General features: G+C 40.9%; 1 protein-coding gene across 1 annotated transcript; it reads left to right on the top strand.

Moving 5' to 3' along the window:
* The first annotated feature begins 6,490 nt into the window (after positions 1-6,490).
* On the top strand, positions 6,491-21,440 carry LOC130908433 (adhesion G-protein coupled receptor G4-like). Its single transcript, XM_057823850.1, has 17 exons — positions 6,491-6,586; positions 7,202-7,293; positions 7,364-7,689; positions 7,754-8,012; positions 8,091-11,572; positions 11,643-11,779; positions 13,616-13,772; positions 13,840-13,989; positions 14,075-14,197; positions 14,266-14,311; positions 14,381-14,484; positions 16,126-16,250; positions 16,327-16,695; positions 16,766-17,052; positions 20,323-20,424; positions 20,495-20,605; positions 20,662-21,440. Exons 1-17 carry the CDS (start codon positions 6,558-6,560, stop codon positions 20,766-20,768), a joined length of 6,006 nt encoding a protein of 2,001 aa, XP_057679833.1. The 5' UTR covers positions 6,491-6,557; the 3' UTR covers positions 20,769-21,440.
* Positions 21,441-22,799: the final 1,359 nt, after the last annotated feature.

Here is a 22,799-nt window from a genome sequence, read left to right on the forward strand (position 1 = left end):
CAGTGTATCACAAAAGTGAGTACACCCCTCGCATTTCTGCAGATATTTAAGTATATGGTTTCATGGGACAACACTGGCAAAATGACACTGTCACAATGTAAAGGAGTCTGTATGCAGCTTATATAATAGTGTTAATTTATTGTCCCCTCAAAATAACTCAAAATATAGCCAGAAATATCTAAACCCCTGGCAACAAAGGTGAGTACACCCATTTGAAAAAGCGTACATCTCTAAATGTCCAAATTGAGTACTGCTTACCAGCCAGCCAGCCAGCCAGCCAGCCAGCCAGCCAGCCAGCCATCCATCCATCCATCCATCCATCCATCCATCCATCCATATATACAGTTGTGGTCCAAAGTTTACATACACTTGTGAAGAACATAATGTCATGACTCTCTTGAGTTTCCAGTTATTTCTACAACTCTGATTTTCCTCTGATAGAGTGATTGGAACAGATACTTCTTTGTCACAAAAAACATTCATGAAGTTTGGTTCTTTTATGACTTTATTATGGGTGAACAGAAAAAAGTGATCAAATGTGCTGGGTCAAAAATATACATACAGCAGCGCTAATATTTGGTAACATGTCCCTTGGCCATTTTCACTTCAATTAGGCGCTTTTGGTAGCCATCCACAAGCTTCTGGCAAGGTTCTGGTTGAGTCTTTGACCACTCCTCTTGACAGAATTGGTGCAGTTCAGTTCAATTTAATTGCTTTCTGACATGGACTTGTTTCTTCAGCATTGTCCACAAGTTCTCAATGGGGTTTAAGTCGGGACTTTGGGAAGGCCATTCAAAAACCTTAAATCTAGCCTGATTTAGCCATTCCATTACCACTTGTGATGTGTGTTTGGGGTCATTGTCCTGTTGGAACACCCAACTGCGCCCAAGACCCAATCTTCGGGCTGATTACTTTAGGTTATCTTGAAGAATTTGAAGGTAATCCTCCTTCTTCATTATCCCATTTACTCTCTGTAAAGCACCAGTTCCATTGGCAGCAAAACAGCCCCACAGCATAATACTACCACCACCGTGCTTGACGGTAGGCATGGTGTGCTTGGGGTTAAAGGCCTCACCTTTTCTCTTCCAAACATATTGCTGGGCATTGTGGCCAAACAGCTCGATTTTTGTTTCGTCTGACCACAGAACTTTCCTCCAGAAGGTCTTATCTTTGTCCATGTGATCAACAGCAAACTTCAGTCGAGCCTTAAGGTGCCGCTTTTGGACCAAGGGCTTCCTTCTTGCACGGCAGCCTCTCAGTCCATGGAGATGCAAAACACGCTTGACTGTGGACACTGACACCTGTGTTCCAGCAGCTTCTAATTCTTGTCAGATCTGCTCTTTGGTGATTCTCGGTTGAATCTTCACCCTCCTGACCAATTTTCTCTCAGCAGCAGGTGATAGCTTGCGTTTTCTTCCTGATCGTGGCAGTGACAAAACAGTGCCATGCACTTTATACTTACAAACAATTGTTTGCACTGTTGCTCTTGGGACCTGCAGCTGCTTTGAAATGGCTCCAAGTGACTTTCCTGACTTGTTCAAGTCAATGATTCGCTTTATCAGATCCATGCTGAGCTCCTTTGACTTTCCCATTGTAGCGTTTGTGGGCGTTTGCATCCAATGAGCCCTATTTAAATGGCCTCAGAGAAGTCAAAATTGCTAATTCGTGTTGCTGTATGTATATTTTTGACCCAGCAGATTTGATCACTCTTTCTGTTAACCCATAATAAAGTCATAAAAGAACCAAACTTCATGAATGTTTTTTGTGACAAAGAAGTATCTGTTCCAATCACTCTGTCGGAGAAAAATAAGAGTTGTAGTAATAACTGGAAACTCAAGAGAGCAATGACATTATGTTCTTCACAAGTGTATGTAAACTTTTGACCACAACTGCATATAAGAAGCCCCCAAACAGTTTGCTGAAGACATGTCAACAAAGCACATGGATTACTGGAACCATGTCCTATGGTCTGATAAGACGGGCGGGCTTTCTTGTGAACCGTCTTCAGAAAAGGCTTCCTCCTGGGATGACAGCCATGCACACCAATTTGATGTAGAGTGCGGCGTACGGTCTGAGCATTAACTGGCTGACCCCCCACCTCTTCAATCTTTGCAGCAATGCTGACAGCACTCCTGTAACGAGTCACATGACATTTTGGAGGGAAAATGACAAGCAGTACTCAATTTGGACATTTAGGGATGTACGTAGTTTCTATGCGGTGTACTCACTTTTGTTGCCAGGGGTTTAGATATTAATGGCTATATTTTGAGTTATTTTGAGGGGAAAATTAAATAACTCTATTATATAAGCTGCACACAGACTACTTTTCATTGTGTCAAAGTGTCATTTTGTCAGTGTTGTCCCATGAGAAGATAAATGCGAGGGGTGTACTCACTTTTGTGATACACTGTAGGTATCATAATTGGAGAAACACACTATGTTTACAAACATCTTTACTGCCCTCTTGTGTTTACTTTCCGCACTACACGTTAGCCTTTGCGTTTCCTCATTCCTGAAAAATACAGCCTGAACCATGTGTATGTTTTTGGAGCGTTTCTCCTCCAGGAATCCATTTCATAACTCAGCCTCAGGCACGATAATATTGCTCGCTCATATTTGACATACTTGAACGCTCACGAGCACGTGCACTCAGTGAGACGGAGCAAATCAAGGCTTAATACTCGGTCCAGGAACCGTCTGGGCCCGCATCCTGTAGCCGCAGCTGTTGCCCTCCAGTCATGCTGGGAAGTAACATCTCATTGGCTGTCATTGACTACGGGATTGGACGTCTAGGACCGTCAATGGCAGTCAATGAGTTAACAAGGAGGTGACCCAAAAATGCTTGGAAATTAATCGGAAGAGAGTCATGGCAAAACTAGAAATGTCCTTTTCTAGTTGTTTAATATAAGTCTGACAAAAGTGACACCGTTGTTTTTCGGGTGAATAATCATTAAGGGTGTGACAAAATATCGAAGTGATATATTGTGATACTTTGCATCCCAGATGTTATCGATACGCTCATGGCAAGAATCGAGATATCGTTTTTTAAAAGGTTTTCAAGGAACCAACAAGTTACTACCAAAATCTTCCACCATAGTAGTGTCTCAGTTAACTCTATGGCTGCCATTGATGGCGCTCGACACCCAATCCATTAAGGAGCCGTTTACATGGTGACTCTCCGAGAATACGAAAAATTTCAAATTGGCATTTATATGGGCCCGTCTCCATTCGAACAATGTTGAAATTCCGCATGAAAACGATGTAGTGTTCATGCCAAGCCCTAGGGGGCAGTGCAGATTTACAAGGCGACATCAAATGATGCACTTTGACCCCACCAAGCTCCTCAACCCGGAAAAAAATATGCCCGCCCACTCGAAGCAATGGCATTTTTCTTTTGTTCAAAAAGGCACAAAAATGGAAACATATTTAATTTAAAAAGAATGATTAAAACAGTCAATTAAAGCCGACATTCCGCCATATTTGATGTTTTTAATGTTTAGTAGCACCGCTGCGCACGCCCAATGTGACGTGTATGAGTGCTGATGTTATCGGCGCGGTCTCGCGCCACGGGAGCCTTTGATATGCATTCGGAGCAAGCCCCCTTCAATCCCCCGCAATCGAATTCTTTCACTTTGGAGGCAGGATTCAGAATTTTTCGTCTTCGCCTTCTGTCTTCGCCGACACCATACGCATGCGAGGCCATTCTGCTACTCAGTAATTGCGTCTTTGTGTCGCAGAGTCGCCATGTAAACTGCCCCCTAAAACTGGGAAGGACGAATGAATGTTTGATCGTTCAAAACCAGAGCACTCACGGTCACTTGTTCTGATTTTTGGGTCATTTACAAGTCATTTCCTGTTGAGTTTGAGTCACTTTTTGGTCAGACATTGGTCAAACTCTAAACATTTTAGCAACTCGTTTAGCTTAACAAATACACTGGATGGCAATATTTAGTCACAATATACAAACTATGATGCTGGGAGCCATTATCAGGTGTCTTACCTTCACAACATACAATTGAACATAAGGCACAATAGCGCCCGCACTGGGAAAAAGGAAAACTACGTCAGTCAAGGGACAAAATGCACTCATTGGCTTGATCTCTAATTAATTTAAAAACTCCTCATTGACACCTTGTGGTGTATTTAAATCACTACCTTACGAAATGTTGGGTCTAAACTTACTATTGTACTAAGAAAATAATAAAGGACCTGAGGGAGGGTGGAGAGAGAATCAGAACGGAGACAGGGATTAGGTTTTACGCTAACGGCCGTCAGAAGAGAAGGTTGATGCGGAGCGAGTAGCTCGCAACAAGCTTATCTAAACCCCCCCCTGAGGAGCGCAGCCTTTTTATTAAGGAGTTGGAGAGCATTCATTGCACATGCGTAAGTTTTGTTTTATCGAGATTGTATCATTTACTGAGAACAGAAACCAGAATGAAACATTATGGTGACATTTACTGAAAACAGAAACTTTACTCTTTCCATTGTGTAAACACTAAAAAGCATAAGTGAATAGAGAAAACATAATCATAACACCTAGTTTTAAACACACATAATTGCATTTACTATTGTAAATATTGTGAATATTGTTAATACTGTTATTGTGAATATTGTTAATACTGTTATTGTGCAAAAGCATTAAAGCACATCTCACACATAGTTAAAGAGTGACACGGTGGAAGTGCGGCAGCGTGGCCATGTTACGTCACCGCCCTGCAACGTCAACAACAATGGCAACCTACTAGTTAAAATCATTATACAAATTTTATTAAAACTTTAATATATTTTTTTATATTTTATAATTTTATAAATTTTATTATTTATTAAAGTCAAATTATTTTAACTCGTACTAACATTTATCTTTTATGAACTACATGTCTTTCTATCTGTGGTTCCCTTTAAGGTTTGATCTGCCAGAGACGCTTGTGAGCCAAAACTACAAAGCGCCGCATGTGTCAATCATCGTAAGTGAGCAGCTTGAGCGGATTTGAGTGGACTCACTAAATGAAGCATTTAATAAAGACAAGCATTTTTCTACTTTATATTCTTGTTTAAAGATAATTAGGTGGAACAGTAACATGTTTAAAATATAATTATTACATTTGAAGAGCTTAATTAAAAAATATTTATTAAAAAATATATATACTGTATTGGCCCGAATATAAGATGGTGTTTTTTGCATTGAAATAAGACTGAAAAAGTGGGGGTCGTCTTATATTCGCGGTCAAGACATTAAACCCATTCAGGACGCTAGATGGCGCCAGATATCATTGAAGTGATATTCTGTCATGACAGATCTCAGCTACTCTCAATTTTAACCAGTTTGCATTATTTTATTGCAATGTTTTTCCTTATTCAGATTTGTTTCAAGACTACAGTTACAGTTAGACTTCACTTTGATGGTTAACGCCGTTATTGCAATTTTGTTGTTTTATCACAATAGATTGGTTTATTTACATTTCAAAAACCAGAAGCCATTCATTTACGAATGTGATTGCACTTTAGTTTACATATTTAAATGTTCAGATATTAAGATTTGAATGAGGCAAAATAACATGCTTTTTCTCTCAAATATGTTGTTATTAGGGCTGTCAAACGATTAAAATTTTTAATCAAGTTAATTACAGCTTAAAAATTAATTAATCGTAATTAATCGCAATTCCAACCATCTCTAAAATATGCCATATTTTTCTGTAAATTATTTTTAGAATGGAAAGATAAGACACAAGATGGATATATACAGTACATTCAACATACGGTACATAAGTACTGTATTTGTTTATTATAACAATAAATCAACAAGATTAACATTATTAACATTCTGTTAAAGCGATCCACAGATAGAAAGACTTGTCGTTCTTAAAAGATAAATGTACAAAATATAGAAATTTTATATTAAAACCCCTCTTAATGTTTTCATTTTATTAAAATTTGTAAAATTTTCAATCAAAAAATAAACTAATAGCTCGCCATTGTTGATGTCAATAATTACACCATGCTCACTCATGGAGCTGAAAGCCATAAAATCAGTTCACCCAAGCGCCAGCAGAGGGCGCCAAACACCAAAAAACAAGTAACAAGCGGACATTACACTGTGCTGTCATTTTAATCTGTTTGAGCGGGGCATGTGCGTTAAATGCGTCAAATATTTTAACGTGATTAATTTTAAAAAATTAATTACCGCCCGTTAACGCGATAATTTTGACAGCCCTAGTTGTTATAATCATTTGTTTCAGATGTCCCCATTGACCGCGAAAAACCAGGGATCACTGTATCAACCTATCGTGAAATCATCGTTATCGTGAGCTTTGCAACGCAAATTGCATCGGATCGTAAAGTACCAAGAGGTTCCCATCCCTAATAATCATAGGGATGAACTTGGATGGGGCAGACTGACTCCTCCCCCTTGTCCGAGTAGGCGTGTCCTCCGCCGAGTCGGTCCAGCAAGCACTCTTGTAGTGATTGAAAAGCACAACTCAGTGTCACGTCAGTTCACGCCACAGAAGAGGAAGAAGAGACGTCCGCATGGAGAAATTTATCCTCCCACTTGAAAGAAAATGCAGCCAAAGAGCACAAAAAGAATCAGGTAAAACTATTTTTCATGTCTTTTCATTTTTGTTATCCTTTATAAAATTGTAAACATAGCGTGACCGGGTTGTTCATATGAGACTATGAGAGTTTGACACGCGATATGCTGAATGCCAAGCGAGAGGCTCGACTTGATCAGAACAATGAAGCGCAGAACAAAAGCCTGCCAGTGACGGAAACGTGAACGCGGCGGGCGGTGCCACCCCTGCCCCGGGGTCTGGCGGCTGGAGGTGTCTGGATTCCAGATACCGGAGAAGATGCTGACATCGCGTCTACCTCCACAAAAGCGGGAAAGTCTGGTCTTCCATTACCGAGGAATGGAGTCGGAATATTGCATTGAAAAATGTAATTTGGAAGTTTGCATGCGATAGCCGTGGGCCGATTGGTCATTGGATCCCTCGAAGACTCAAATTTAAGGTAAAGTCCCGATGAATAGTCGGAGAAACGAGGAGAATTTGAGCATGTCAAACCAAGAGACATCTGATATTTGGTGGAAATAAAACTAGATAAGAAAGTCTAGCAGCACTGAAACTTTCAGGACTGGTCTTGGTCTGGAGACCACATTTTGAGGTTTTTGAATCAGTCTGGACTCCCAGTGTTTTTGTTTTTTCAGGAGTATGAGCAGTTTTCACTCGGAAAAAAGATGGAGGTCTGTTTTCCTTCAGGTCCTCGTCGTTTTCTATTTGGAAGCTTCTCCGGTCAAAGGTACAAATTTCTCATTCCTTCTTTTTTGCTTTTATTTCATCTGCCAACTCAACTCTTTCTTCTATCAAAGCATTTGGTTACTTCCTGGGTGACACCAAGGCGGTGCTAAATGGCTGCGAGGACCACTGGACCCTGCAGGACAGCACGCCGCTACCGTTGCTTTCCCAGATGAGCGTGTGTCTCGATGTACGCGTGGTGGCTCCGGGAGCGTGGGTGGGCTTTTCGTACACATCGCAGCATGGACTCAAACCCGAATTGGGATTGGAGGGCGACGGGGGGGCGCTATACGGTTGGCTGCTGGGGGTCCGACACCGCTTCCACGTCAGTCTGGCTATGGGACGGTGGCACAGGGTGTGTTTGAGGAGGGACGTCCGCGGGAACGCTTTCAGTCTGGAGGTAACGTGCGGAACGACTCAGTCAGCTGGTTAAGTCCTACTTGATGACATCATCTGGCTTTCAGCTGGCCGGACGTCTGGTGGCTAAGCGGACTGTCATCGCCCAGGCCATCCCCTCGTCGGGATCCCTCTGGCTGGGCTGCCGTCCTCGCCAGCGCCCGCCCGGCACAACCCTAGGCCGGGTGGAGATCTATATGTTCCGCGTGTGGGACGACCTGGCCCGCCGCGGTGCCTGCGAGGATGGAAACGTCGTAGGCTGGAACGCCCGCTTCTGGGGCGTCACCAGCCCCCGTGCTCGGCAGATGGACCCCCACCTCCCTTGTGGTCGGTCTTACTTGTCTTTTTTCCCCCATTACAAGTTGGAGGACTGAAAAACTGAACAAGCATTTTTCTTGTTTTTAGCTAAAACATTAGAATTAGGTGGCTCCTCCCCTTCACCTTCATCTGACAGTCGTCAAAGTGAGGCTCCGTCAACCACAGTGACCTCTAGTGGCCACGTGGGAATAAATTTCACCAGCACACCTTCCAGCACACAATCAATAAGAGACACCAAGACATCATCTTCTGTTACCGGCTTTAATGACATCCCATCTCTGCCTCACATTAAAGCTCCCGGCCCGGCCAATGGCATTTCAAGTAGCACACCGACACGGGACTCGTTATTAACATCTGCAACCAATATACTACTGAACAATTTCACTCCGGTTAGTGCAATACCACCCTTAATCAATCACACATCACACTCTACCCCCAGTATGACATCTTCATCAGCCTACAATACGAAAACACACTACAGAGGATTTACTCATGTTCCAAATGACACAACAGTCAACAACAAGACTAAAATATTACAAGCATCTTCCAACAGCATCTTTGACAATAAAGTAACAAAATCAAGTACAGTACCACCCCTGCTCAAATACACATCACTGTACAACCTAACTACACCATCCTTTACATCTGACTATAACATAACTCCACACAAAAATGTCACACTACATCCAAATGACAAAGTGGCATATAACATTAACACTAACTCATTACTACCGTCAGCTAACACACAAGAGTACAAGGTTACTACAGAAAGTACAATGACAGCCTTCATCAAAGACATGTCACAATCTCAACAACTACTACCACTCACGACTACTAAGCCACTTACTAACAACACAATTGACTCCAATTTAAAAACAGTAACTCCCCTCATCAAAGACACATCACAATCCCTCCAACTACCTCCACTCACTACTACTACTCCACTTACTCATGACACACTTGACTCCAATGTAACTACAGTAACACCATTTATCAAAGACACGTCACAAGCCAAACAACTTCTACCATTTACTACAACTACTATACTTACCAACAACACACTTGTCAAAGATTTAACTACGGTAACACCCTTCATCAAAGACACATCACAATCCCTCCAACTACCTCCACTCACTATTACTAATCCACTTACTCACGACATTCTTAAATCCAATGTAACTACAGTAACACCCTTCATCAAAAACACGTCACAAGCCAGCCAACAGCTTCCACTCACTACTCCTAATCCACTTACTCACGACACTCTTAAATCCAATATAACTACAGTAACACCCTTCATCAAAGACACGTCACAAGCCAACCAACAGCTATCACTTACGACTACTACTACATATACCAAAAACACTCTTGTTAACAATTTAACTACAGTAACACCCATCATCAAAGACACATCACAATCCCACCAACTGCTTCCACTCACTACTCCTAATCCATTTACTCTCAACACTCTTAAATCCAATATAACTACAGTAACACCCTTCATCAAAGACATGTCACAAGCCAACCAAAAGCTATCACTTACTACTACTACTACATATACCAAAAACACACTTGTTAACAATTTAACTACAATACCACCCTTCATCAAAGACACATCACAATCCCACCAACTTCTTCCACTCACTACTCCTAATCCACTTACTCACGACACTCTTAAATCCAATATAACTACAGTAACACCCTTCATCAAAGACACGTCACAAGCCAACCAACAGCTATCACTTACTACTACATATACCAAAAACACTCTTGTTAACAATTTAACTACAGTAACACCCATCAACAAAGACACATCACAATCCCACCAACTGCTTCCACTCACTACTCCTAATCCATTTACTCACGACACTCCTAAATCCAATGTAACTACAGTAACACCCTTCATCAAAGACACATCACAAGCCAACCAACAGCTATCACTTACTACTACAACTACTACATATACCAAAAACACACTTGTGAACAATTTAACTACAGTAACACCCTTCATCAAAGACACATCACAATCCCACCAACGTCTTCTACTCACTACTCCTAATCCACTTACTCACGACACTCTTAATTCCAGTGTAATTACAGCAACATCCTTCATCAAAGACACGTCACAAGCCAACCAACAGCTATCACTTACTACTACAACTACTACTACATATACCAGCAACGCATTTGACACCACTTTAACGACAGTCACACCTTTCATCAAAGATACGTCACACACCAAACAACTTCTACCATCTAGTACAACAACTATACATACCAACAACACACCTGTCAACAATTTAACTACAGCCACACCCTTCATCAAAGACACGTCACAAGCAAACCAACAGCTATCACTTACTACTACAACTACTACTACTACATATACCAGCAATACATTTGACACCACTTTAACTACAGTGACACCCTTCATCAAAGACACGTCACAAGCCAAACAACTTCTACCATCTACTACAACAACTATACTTACCAACAACACACCTGTCAACAATTTAACTACAGCCACACCCTTCATCAAAGACACGTCACAAGCCAACCAACAGCTATCACTTACTACTACAACTACTACTACATATACCAACAACACATTTCACAGCACTTTAACTACAGTCACACCCTTTAACCAAAACACGTCACAAGCCAAACAACTACCATCTACTACAACTACTAGACTTACCAACGACACACGTGTCAACAATTTGACTACAGTCACACCCTTCGTCAAAGACACGTCACAAGCCAACCAACAGCTATCACTTACTACTACTACTACTACTTATACCAAAAACACATTTGACAGCACTTTAACTGCAGTCACACCCTTCATCAATGACACCTCACAGGCCAAACAACTTCTACAATTTACTACAACTACTATACTTACCAACAATAGACTTGTCAACAATTTAACTACAGTAACAACCCTAATCAAAAACAGGTCACAAACCCATCAACTTAAACAACTTACTACTACAACACTTACAAATAACAAATGGAACTCCAATTCAACAACAGTAACTCCAATAACGGCACTCATCAAAGACACACCAGCATCCAACCGTAGTACACAATTTTCTACATCACCTGACAACGTATCTACACACCAAGTACATAGCAACGACACAACCGCATACGTCACAACAACACTTATTGACATGATAGACTTGAATGTAACTACAGGAACTGCAACAAAACCTCTCATCAAAAACACGTCACGATATAACCCAACGGCATCTTCCTCAAAATCTTTTGACGACTTAAGGGCACACATTCATGACAACACGTTCTCTGTATCCACACTCAAAAATTCCGATGCCGGAATGGATTTTACTACAACAATTGGAGGCCCCCGTGACCTTTTAGCGAGAGTTTTGACCGCGACTGCAGTTCCTCCAAGTCAAAGTAGTGGCACTGCTTCATTAAATGGTAAGATGATTAAAACCACGACCTCGTTGCTTTCTGGCACCAACACCAAGAAAAACCTGGAAGAGCGAGCCAGCAAACTGCTGGAAAAAACCCTGGATGCATCTCAGCTCAACTCCTCCCAGGTAAGACCTGAATCAAAAAGAATTCAAAATTCGTTCGCACCAAATCGCTATTTCACGTTAAATGCGGCAGGTGGCGCAACTGGTGTCGGAACTGGAGAAACTTCTAGACGCGCCGACCATATCGCGAAGTTTGGCCGAGAAAATCATCGGAAGTGTGAGCAACCTGATGGACGGCCATCCTTTTGCGCTTGCCGCATCTTGCAACAGGTAGCTTTCCCAAAAATACTTCCGTTTAAAAAAAAATCAGACAATGAAAGTTTATTTTTTACAGCGTATCACAAAAGTGAATACACCCCTCACATTTCTGCTGATACTTAAGTATATCTTTTCACGGGAAAACACTGACAAAATGACACTTTGACTCAATGAAAAGTAGTCTGTATTCAGCTTATATAATAGAGTTAATTTACTTTCCCCTCAAAATAGCTTTTCAGCATGCGCATCTTCCGTGGCATGCCAGACCCACTTAGAGTGTTTGTTGCCAAAAAACTCAATCTTGGTCTCACACAAAAATACACACGATCCCGTGTGCTTTGGTCAGATGAGAACAAGATTTAGCTTTTTGGCAACAAACACTCTAAGTGGGTCTGACGTGCCACGAAAGATGCGCATGCTGAAAAGCACCTCATACCCACTGTGAAGTATGGGGGTGGGTCAGTGATCTTGTGGGGTTGTTTCGCTTCCAAAGGCCCTGGGAACCTTGTTAGGGTGCATGGCATCATGAATGCTTTGAAATACCAGGACATATTAAATCAAAATCTGTTGCCCTCTGCCCGAAAGCTGAAGATGGGTCGTCACTGGGTCTTTCAGCAAAACAGTGACCCTAAACATATGGCCAAATCTACACAGAAATGGTTCACCAGACACAAAATCAAGCTCCTCCCATGGCCATCTCAGTCCCCAGACCTTGTTTTGTTGGCAAAATGGGGTTGTACAAAGTATTAACACCAGGGGTGCTAGTAATTGTGACACACATTATTTGATGTCAAATAATTTTTTCTTTATATGGGATTTTTCCCCCCACTGAATGAATGCACTTGTATTGAAGGTTGGATTTTTCTCTTTTTTTCCATTAAGGTCCCCATATTATTTGAATTTTTAAAAAATTATTAGAAGCTAAAAAACACATCTTTTTCAGGGGTGCCAATAATTATGGAGGGCACTGTATCTAAACTTCTGGCAACAAAAGTGAGTACACCCCTTAAAAAGCAGCTTATATAATAGACTTCATTTATTTCCCCCTCAAAATAACTCAAAATATAGCCATTAATATAAAAACCCCTGGGAACAAAAGTGAGTACACCCCTATGAAACAATGAACATCCCTAAATGTCCAAATTGAGTACTGCTTGTCATTTTCCCTCCAAAATGTCATGTGACTCATTACAGGAGTAGTGCTGTCAGCATTGCTGCGGAGATTGAAGAGGTGGGGGGTCAGCCTGTTAGTGCTCAGACCATACGCCGCACTCTACATCAAATTGGTGTGCATGGCTGTCACCCCAGGAGGAAGCCTCTTCTGAAGAGGGTACACAAGAAAGCCCGCCTGTCTCATCAGACCATAGGACATGGTTCCAGTAATCCATGTGCTCTGTTGACATGTCTCTAGCAAACTGTTTGCGGGTTTTCTTGTGTATCGTCTTCAGAAGAGGCTTCCTCCTGGGGTGACAGCCATGCATACCAATTTGATGTGGAATGCGGCGTATGGTCTGAGCACTAACAGGCTGACCCCCCACCTCTTCAATCTCTGCAGCAATGCAATGGGAAAATGACAAGCAGTACTCATTTTGGACATTTGGGGATGTACGTTTTTTCAAAGGGGTGTACTCACTTTTGTTGCCAGGGGTTTAGATATTAATGGCTATATTTTAAGTTGTTTAGAGGGGAAAATAAATTAACTCTATTATATAAGGTGCACACAGACTACTTTTCATTGTGTCAGTGTCATTTTGTCAGTGTTGTCCCATGAAAAGATATACTTAAATATCTGCAGAAATGCGAGGGGTGTACTCACTTTTGTGATACACTGTATTTCATCTCCAAAAGGCTTGTTAGCCTAGTGGAGGACTTGAGTCTCAAACTGCTGGTTGGAGACGTCCCTGCCATTCTCTCGTCCGATTCGCTGGTTCTGGCTGTCCGCAAAGTGGACGGGAACGATTTTCCAGAGATGTCGCTTAATATCTTCGACACTGACGATGTTCAGGTAGCGGCATGGTTTTCGTTTATGGACACAGACAACAAAACCTTCACGTTTTTTTTTTTTCGTACAGATGAACGGTCCCATCAGCGCTAGGAAGTGGGATTCTAGCATGGCTTCTGTCTATCTGCCATCCTCTATAACGGAGGGCATGAGCGACGAACAGAAAAAGCAGATCGACAGGGTCCAGTTCACCTTCTATACAAAACCTGTCCTCTTCCAGGTGTTTTTTAAAAATCGATTTTCTGGTTAATTTACTCTTCTTCAGGTATCCAAATCTGAAAAGACTGTATCTGTGTTCGTTCCAGGACCGAACTATGACCAATCAAACTGCAGTCAGTCCCGTGCTAGCGTCCAGCGTTAGCAACATGTCGATAAGCAACCTGAGCGACAACATTCGCTTTACCATACGGAACAATAGACAAATGAACGTGAGTTACCTTGAGCTGTATAAATGTTCCTGTTTTTTTGTTTAACTTCCTCTATTTGACCGTCACAGGCAAACCATGAGGCGGTTTGTGTCTTTTGGGACTTTGACGTGAACGGTGAGCTCGTTGGTCAAACAGATTAGATTGGAAGTGGTCTAGATTGATTTTTTTGGCTGCTTTTTTCAGTGGGTGCAGGTGGTTGGAGCTCAGACGGCTGCTTTGTGGTGAGCGCCACCTGGTGGGGGACTACATGTAGCTGCAACCACCTCACTTCTTTTGCCATACTACTGGTCAGAGCTTGTTTTGACAGTTTTGCAGACATTTAGAAACTGACAGACAGTAAATTACAAGTAGTCCCCGGGTTACAAACGAGTTCCATTCCTACACTGGCGACTTAAATCAAATTTCTGCGTAAATCGGAATTAACCCTTTAAAAAATATCTATCCAAAAAGTCCAAAAGTATTTTATTTTGTTTAATGACGGGGGATACGCTGCCCTCTGGTAGCAGTGTTGGGTGTGGCTGGACTGTCGCTTTGGCTTGTATGACTGAGTAGGAGACTAGTCTGACATGGATATAGAATTAGGACAGCTGCCCACTCGTTTGGCCCGCATAAGGCTGTAAGTTTTTTAAGATAATATATGTTTGTGTATGCATTTGTGATTAAGTTTAGAGCTGCAGTTTGTAGAGTTATGTGTGAGTGACTTGGTATGAAAATTGTAAATATGTTAGCATTCGTAGCATTTAAGCTAGCTAATTTAATCTACTAAATTTACATTTTGATCAGATAAGATGGACATTTCAACACCAATTGTTTTCTGTCAGGTAGATAAAATAAAATCCCAATTAATTAATCAACTTTTATGCAAGATGCATAAAAATCACCAAATGCAGAGATAATCATCTATATTTTCAGGATCAATTGCAATATTGAACATACCATATAAGTTTTTGCCCAAAATAGCAACTTAATTTTTTTTCCCAACAGCTAATAAATCACTCAATTTTCACATCAGAAACTTAAGACTTGATGAAAGCATGTAGAATCATCTTATTGTAATCAACAAATGCAAAATTAGCATTTTTCTATATACAATCACAACTTATTCAGGTTGAATTCCGCTGTTGTGTAGAGATACAAAATCCAACATGGCGGCCATCACACGCCAAAGAGCTTTTTAAGTTGAAAATTCTATAAATAAAGGCTTTAATAGCGGAATTTCTAAAGATATGAACGTAAAACAGTCTAGATTCTCAGTTAGAAGCAAAAACGGGCAGTTATCGTTCATTTTACGGAAATATTTCAAGCAAAAGTTACGGTATTGTGTAATCTAGCATGGCGACCGTCATGAAACAAAGAGCTTTTTAAGTTGAAAATTCTTGTAAATAAATGCTTAAAGCACGGAATTTACAAGATATGAATGTAAAACAGTCTAGATTCTTTGTTAAAAGCAAAAAAACGGGCAGTTATAATTCATTTTACGTAAATATTTTAAGCTAAATTTACGCAATTCACAACGTTTCAAAGTGCAAGCATGGTGCTATTTTATATAATAATTACCTTGAATCCTCGACCAAATCATTCTTGAGACACTCCTGCCTGCTTGTATTCAGTAAAACCTTCGTCCTATTTCCACTTAAATCCAGCGTTAGAACGCAGCGTGTGTTTGAGTTTATCAAAGTTAAAGCCAACTCAACGTTCTGTCTGGGTTGGCCCCCTACGGGAAGGCGTTACGCAATGTTTGTGGGAGCTGTCTTGTCAACTAATGGTGGAGTCGTTGCTCAAGTTTACATATGTGACAATGGCGGAAGAGACTCTGGCGTCGTAAAGTCGAAATTGGGTAAGTCAAGTCCCTCGTAACCCGGGGACAATCTGTATATATTTTTTTAAAAGTACAATAAAATATTTTCCTAATATGCATCGTCTACCAGGACCTCTCCAGAGGCGGGATTAACAACTACCGCCAGGCCCAGATTCTCACCTTCGTCACATACATCGGCTGCGGACTTTCCTCCATTTTCCTAGCCGCTACCTTGCTGACATACCTTTCATTTGCGTAAGCCTCATTAAATTGACAGCCATAGACATCGACCACAGTTTATCACGACTATATTCTTCTTCCAACTTCATAGGAAGTTACTTCGTGACATTCCCGCCAAAATCCTGGTCCAGCTCTGCTTCTCGCTCCTCCTCCTCAACCTAGCGTATCTCCTCAACGGTTGGCTAGCTCGATACCCGGCCCGCGGACTTTGCATCAGCACAGCCTTCTTCCTGCACTACTTTCTGCTTACGTCCTTCACGTGGGCGGGGCTCGAAGCCCTGCACATGTACTTGAGCATCGTACGGGTGTTCACGCCGTACCTCAGCAGATACATGCTAAAATTCTCACTAATCGGCTGGGGGGCTCCGGTTGTGGTGGTGGTTATCGTTATCTCGGTGGACAAAGACAACTACGGTCTGGTTTCTTATGGACGATACGCGGACGGCGCTTCAGGTGACTTGTGAGTCTTTCTGTGTTCATTCAAGCACTTTTATCCACATTTTGATTTGTATTTCTTTTACATTTGACAGCTGCTGGCTACGTAGCGACGTAGCATTCTACGTGGGTGTCGTAGCCTACTTCCTGGCGGTGTTCTTTTCGTGCCTGCTGGTCTTCGTCGTGGTCATGGCGCAGCTGTGGCGCATCAAGAAGCAGAACCCACATAACCAGTCGCCTCAACGCGGACTGGTGGCCGACTTAAGAAGCGTCGCTGGGCTAGTGGCGCTGCTTGGACTAGCGTGGGGATTCGCGCTGTTCGCGTGGGGGCCGCTCCACTTGCCTTTTGTGTACCTCTTCACCGTTTTCAACTCACTGCAAGGTTAATATGACAAATTTACGAGTTTCACCAGCCAAATGTCAACACATTTTTGTGAAAAATACACATACTAGCCGCGGGTTGCTGACCCTATAGCCTTTTGAAGCTCTTTAGCACTACCCTAGTGGCTCCCTGGAGCGTTTTCAAAAACTTTTGAAAATGGCAAAAGATGGGGTAGGTAGAGGCGTAGCAAGGGTCCCCCGGGGCCCCAGGCAACAAGCAACATGGGGCACTTCGAGCATGTGCAAGTAAGGGGGACAGTTGGACTTGGAGCAATAGCATATTTAATAAAAGTATAATAACGCCTCAGTCTCATAGAACGCTTTTTAGGACACTCAAAGTGCCCGGCTTCTACTACATTAGGACAAAAAAACTACAGTAACTTAGTACGCTGTCTTGCTTCCTTTTCTCCTCTTCTGCTTTTTTTTTCTTTCTTTTGTTGCTTCCAGAACGATAACTTGTCTTCATTTTGGATATACGCCAATTAAAAAAAAAAGCCAAATCGCCGCTCACGCTCACTCTGAGTCACGTGAGGGAGGGAGGGGGTGTAGAGGGGGTGAAGGGGCCCCTTCAGGGAACTCAGACACAAGGCTTTCACTGTCGCACTTGTCGCTGCCACATTGCAGTAAAGCTGCATGTAGAGATGTCCCGATCGATCGGCATCCCGATCAATCGGGTCCGATCACGTCATTTTCAAAGTATCGGAATCGGCAAAAAAATATCAGCCATGCCTTTTTTTATATATTAAATTATATAATTATATAAATTTATATATATATTTTAATTAAATCGTTTTCTAATTGTATTTAACGTTACAGACATAATATGTTACACTCATCCAGAGTCTTTAGTTTAGGCTTAAGACACCTTATGTCATTTCCCAACGCAGAGAAGATATATCAATTGGTAGCACTACGCACAGTCATGGTTTCACTTCCCATCATGCATTTAGGCATGGCTACAGTATCATTTACTGAAAGCTCAACAAATACACTAGATGGCAATATTTAGTCACAATATACAAAGTCACAAGTCTTTCTATCAGTGGATCCCTCTCATAGATAGAATGTTAATAATGTAAATGCCATCTTGAGGATTTATTGTCATAATAAACAAATGCAGTACTTATGTTGAAAATATATATTCGTCCGAGTTTTATTCATTTTTTTCTTAATGCATTGCAAATATGTATATGATCGGGAAAAATTATCGGGAATGATTGGAATTGAATCGGGAGCAAAAAAAAAAAGCAATCGGATCGGGAAATATCGGGATCGGCAGATACTCAAACTAAAACGATTGGGATCGGATCGGGATAAAAAAAATATGATCGGAACAACCCTAGCTGCGTGTGCTAAATCTGTTGGCTCTCTGGAGGCCCTTGCTGGCTGGGGGCCCTAAGCTATTGCCTGGTTTGCCTAATGGGACCCGACGCCTCTGGGGGTAGGGAACTATATTTTTATTTTTAATATGGTTTCTGTAGGAAGACAAACATGACACAAACATTCTTCTAATTCGTTAATATTGTAATGAAGTTAAACTGCAGGGAAATTACACATTTACCGTATTTTCCATGCTATAAGGTGCATCGGAGTATAAGGCGCAGCTTCAATGAATGGCCTATTTTAAACCCGTTTTCATGTATAGGGCGCACTGCATTATAAGGCGCAGTAGTAGTAGTCGTAGTAGTATTTACAGTAGTAGAGGTTGTCGTTGCGTTATGCATCCACAGGATGGAGCTGAGCTAAATGGAATGTCATGCCATGATTAACCAATTTCGATCCATATATATAAGGAACATCGGATTATAAGGCGCACTGACAGCTTTTGAGGAAATTAAAGGTTTCCAGGTCTGCCTTATAGTGTGGAAATTAGGATAATCATGAAGGCTCATTATGTATTTGTAGCCAACTTAGTCATTTTGATACTAGGCTAATATAGCTAATATGTGTGGCCTTCATTATAAGGCATATACAAGGCTTTCAAATTTTTTTTTGTGGCTGCAGACATATTTTTTTTTTTTTTTTTTGTGGGTTACTGACCCCTGTATTAGCAAAACCTGCCTATAAGGGGTGGCGGTGGTGCAGTTGGTAGCTCAAATTGTCCTAGGACCAAAGGGTCGGTGGTTCGATTCCAGGCTATGACAGCTCACTGTCGAAGTGACCTTGGGCAAGGCACCGAACTCTAATTTGCCGCCAATGAGTTGGCAGCGTCTTGCATGGCAGCAGCACCATTGATGTGTGCTAACGTACAGCACTTTGGGCATTGTAACAATGTAGCTAAATGTACTAAATAAGTACTCACCATTTACCATGAGTTGCAGGTAACTATCATTTACAAAGAAAAATGTCTTATCATTAACCAAATTAACACCAACATGCTACGTAGTCATCATTTAGTTTAGTACTGCAACGATTAATCGATTAACTCGAGTAATTCGATTACAAAAAAGATTCGAATTAAATTTTGCTGCTACGAGTATTCGTTGAACTAAAGTGGGGCTGTAATGGTTTGTTTTGAAAGTGTTTGAATTTAGTTTTGTTGATTTGGGTAGATACACTGCCCTCTAGTGGCAACAGTGAACATGACATAACTCATTTCTCATGACTGAATCCAGCTGCTCCCTGTTAAGACCAACATAAGCGAAGTTTTTGTTTGAGCTAATGTTTTTTTAATGCATTCGTAATTTAGTTCATAGGTATATTTAGCCGTTTTTTTGTGGGAATATGTGTTTGAACCATATGTTAAGAGCATTGTTAAAAAAAAAAAAAAAAAAAGATGTTAGCATTTTTTAGCTTTTAAACTATCGGAGTTTTGCAATGTAAATTAGCCAATTGTTCTTTTGTTGTACTTAGATCCTCATTTATTTAATTTTGTACCATTGGAGGCTCAGCTCAGGTATTTTAATTTTCTATTTTCATTATCCAATTACTCGATTATTCGAACTAACTAGTTCATCGATTAATCAACTCCTAAAATAATCAATAGTTGCAGCCCGAATTCATTTGGAAAACTGCGACGCAAGTCCTAAAAGTGTGTTAATAGCCAATCTGAAACCAGAAAAACAATCAACTTTACAACCAAGGTTGCCACAATCAGCAAGAACAAAAAAATAAACCCACTTTACCTATTAAAATCCTTAAAAAAGTTCTCGATGAACCTTGGGCTAAAGGCTTTCAGCACTATCCCTAGCGCCGCTTAAAGCAGTAGAAGAATTAGAGAAACTTTTTTTAAGCAAATATTAAAATATATATTTTTTTCAAATTCCCGTAGGTTTTTTTGTCTTTGTTTTCCACTGTGCCTGCAAGGAGAACGTCCGCAGGCAGTGGAGAACGTACTTGTGCTGCGGGAATTTGAGATTGGCTGAAAATTCAGGTGATTTGACACATTCAAGACAGTTAAAAAAACTTGGAAAACAGGGAACTGATGTCCAGTATCTTTGCAGAATGGAGTCGTACAGCCACTCGGGAGAACCGCAACTTCTCCGCGGTGACATCGGCCCGCCAGCTTGCTTCTCGGAGTTCCTCGCTTATCAGCAACAGCACCAATAGTAGCAGTACGTATACATCTCGAACTGGAAGATTGAGGTTTTGAATGGTTTTGTCCCTGCAGGTTCAGTTTTTGCTGATAGCGGAATGTCGGAAGGTTCTGGCAGCGACGTGATCCTCAACGAGATTCACAGACAGACTACCGAAATTTTCGATGCTTCCACTCAATAGTGGGCTGAGATTGGTTTTAGGTTGCTGGAATAAATCTGTCCATCCCAGTGAAACTCTATTCTATCGGTAGCACAGAACAGGTTTAAGTTCAGCAGGAACGACGATTTCATTTGCTTTTGAGGTCACTTTTTTGTAAACGTTTGCATCCTTATGGCACATTTTCATGTAATGAAATACTGAATTACATTTTAACAATAAATGTACCACATTATTCTCCATTTCTTGACCACCATGATTTCAGATTGTTGACTCATTTCTCTTAAAAGAAATGAAGGCTGAGCTCGAACTGTGCAGTCGCACAAGCCAGCTCCTGAAGGACTTCGTCCTCCAAAAGAAAGCCATCAGAATTGTCCATGGAGCTCACCTACTTGGACATGAACTGATCCTATATACTTAAATTACTATATGTGAAATCTCCATGGCAATTAATGACTTTTGAACGAAATGTGTTAGTCTGTCATTGGACTGATCCAGAGCATGCTGCTTGTGCGACCTTGGTGGCTGGGGGACGGGTCCCGATAAGCTTCTGCTTTTTTTCCCGTCTCCTTTGTCATGTCTATTCTCATCTTCTTTGGATAAACAAACATACGCGATGATTTCCTTTTGTGACATTGATTTTAATGTTGATGATGATGATGACAATGACAATAAATTCAAATTCAAAAAGTCTTAAAATAAGGTATTTATCTCATTCCGCATTGAACATAACGTTATTTACGCAAATCTAATTTTGTAATAATTTTAATCTACATATTGAGAACTGTTTTAGTTCTAAAGTCGCATTCACGCAAAAATATTTAGGCTGTAATTCTATTCTCAACCACTAGATGGTGGCACACTCCTTTTTGGATTTGAAGAAGAAACCAGGAAGTCTTTCAGAAAATTTACCCGCAGGTGTTTGCCATTGAATGCGCAATTTAATTGTATGAAGCCTTTTGCCGCAAAATAATGCAACTTCAGTAAGTACATTTATCTAATAATTACTTTTGAGCATAATTATCAATGTCAAATTGTCAAATGATGTGTTTAAAGTTTGGGGAGGAAAACGGGTTTACGGTTCACCTTAGTGCCGCCTAGTTTTTGCAAAGCTAATTAAAGTTACAATCCTTTTCAAAACTGCTTTTTAAGCCAAAATTACGCTACGTTCATTGATATTAATCATTTTTGGCCATGCTTTTTGCTGTATATTATATGTTTATAAATAATTAGTTTGTTACTTTTCCTCCTTCTTCCTTACTCAAGTCTAGGGTGACCCTATTTTGATTTCCAAAAAAGAGGACCGTGCCCGGCCTCGAGATACTTGAATTTGACTCGAAGTTCACTCAAAAGTGCCTATATCACTTTAATATATTTAAAGTGTGCCTCCTCCGTCTGGATAGAAAAATTAAGTTTCATTAATGAATAAAACAATTGCCATAAAGTATATATTATGTACATAGGTGGAGTTTGACTTTTGGGGCAGGGGGGCACAACATGTTGATGACCCCGAAACGCAGTGTCAGCAATAAAATTTACTTACAAGAATATTTATATTAATAAGTTGAAAATGAGCGTTTGTTTCCCATCATTCTTGAGGGGAATTCTATATCAGGCTGCTGGCAGGACAGCTATACTTTTCACCAAGATCATCATCCATTGAATATGGTACGCCCACCGGTGTCGTGCCAATGTAGTTACCTCAGTCAAAAATTGTATCCCTTGGGCGGAGCCTTATGGAAGTAGATTTGTGTATTTATTATTCGATCAAAAAAAAAACTTGCTTCAATCAAAAAAAAGTTGCTTCAATCAAAATATATATTTTCAATTAAAAAAGAAGTCACTTCCATCAAAAAAAAAAAGTGTTTGAATGCAAAAATAAAAGAAATTGTGTTGCAACGAATGAGCGACCGCTTGAAAAAAAGGCCTCAGCAGCGAAAGCGCATTCCAACTTCGTCCACTCCATGTTGGGGTTTACTGAAAAATAAACATAAAATAGTGCACGTTAAGAACCAAACTTTAAGCCCCACCCTCTCAAATATGTCCATCCCTACC

The sequence above is a fragment of the Corythoichthys intestinalis genome, chromosome 20 (genome assembly GCF_030265065.1).
Source record: "Corythoichthys intestinalis isolate RoL2023-P3 chromosome 20, ASM3026506v1, whole genome shotgun sequence".
Lineage (NCBI taxonomy): Eukaryota > Metazoa > Chordata > Actinopteri > Syngnathiformes > Syngnathidae > Corythoichthys > Corythoichthys intestinalis.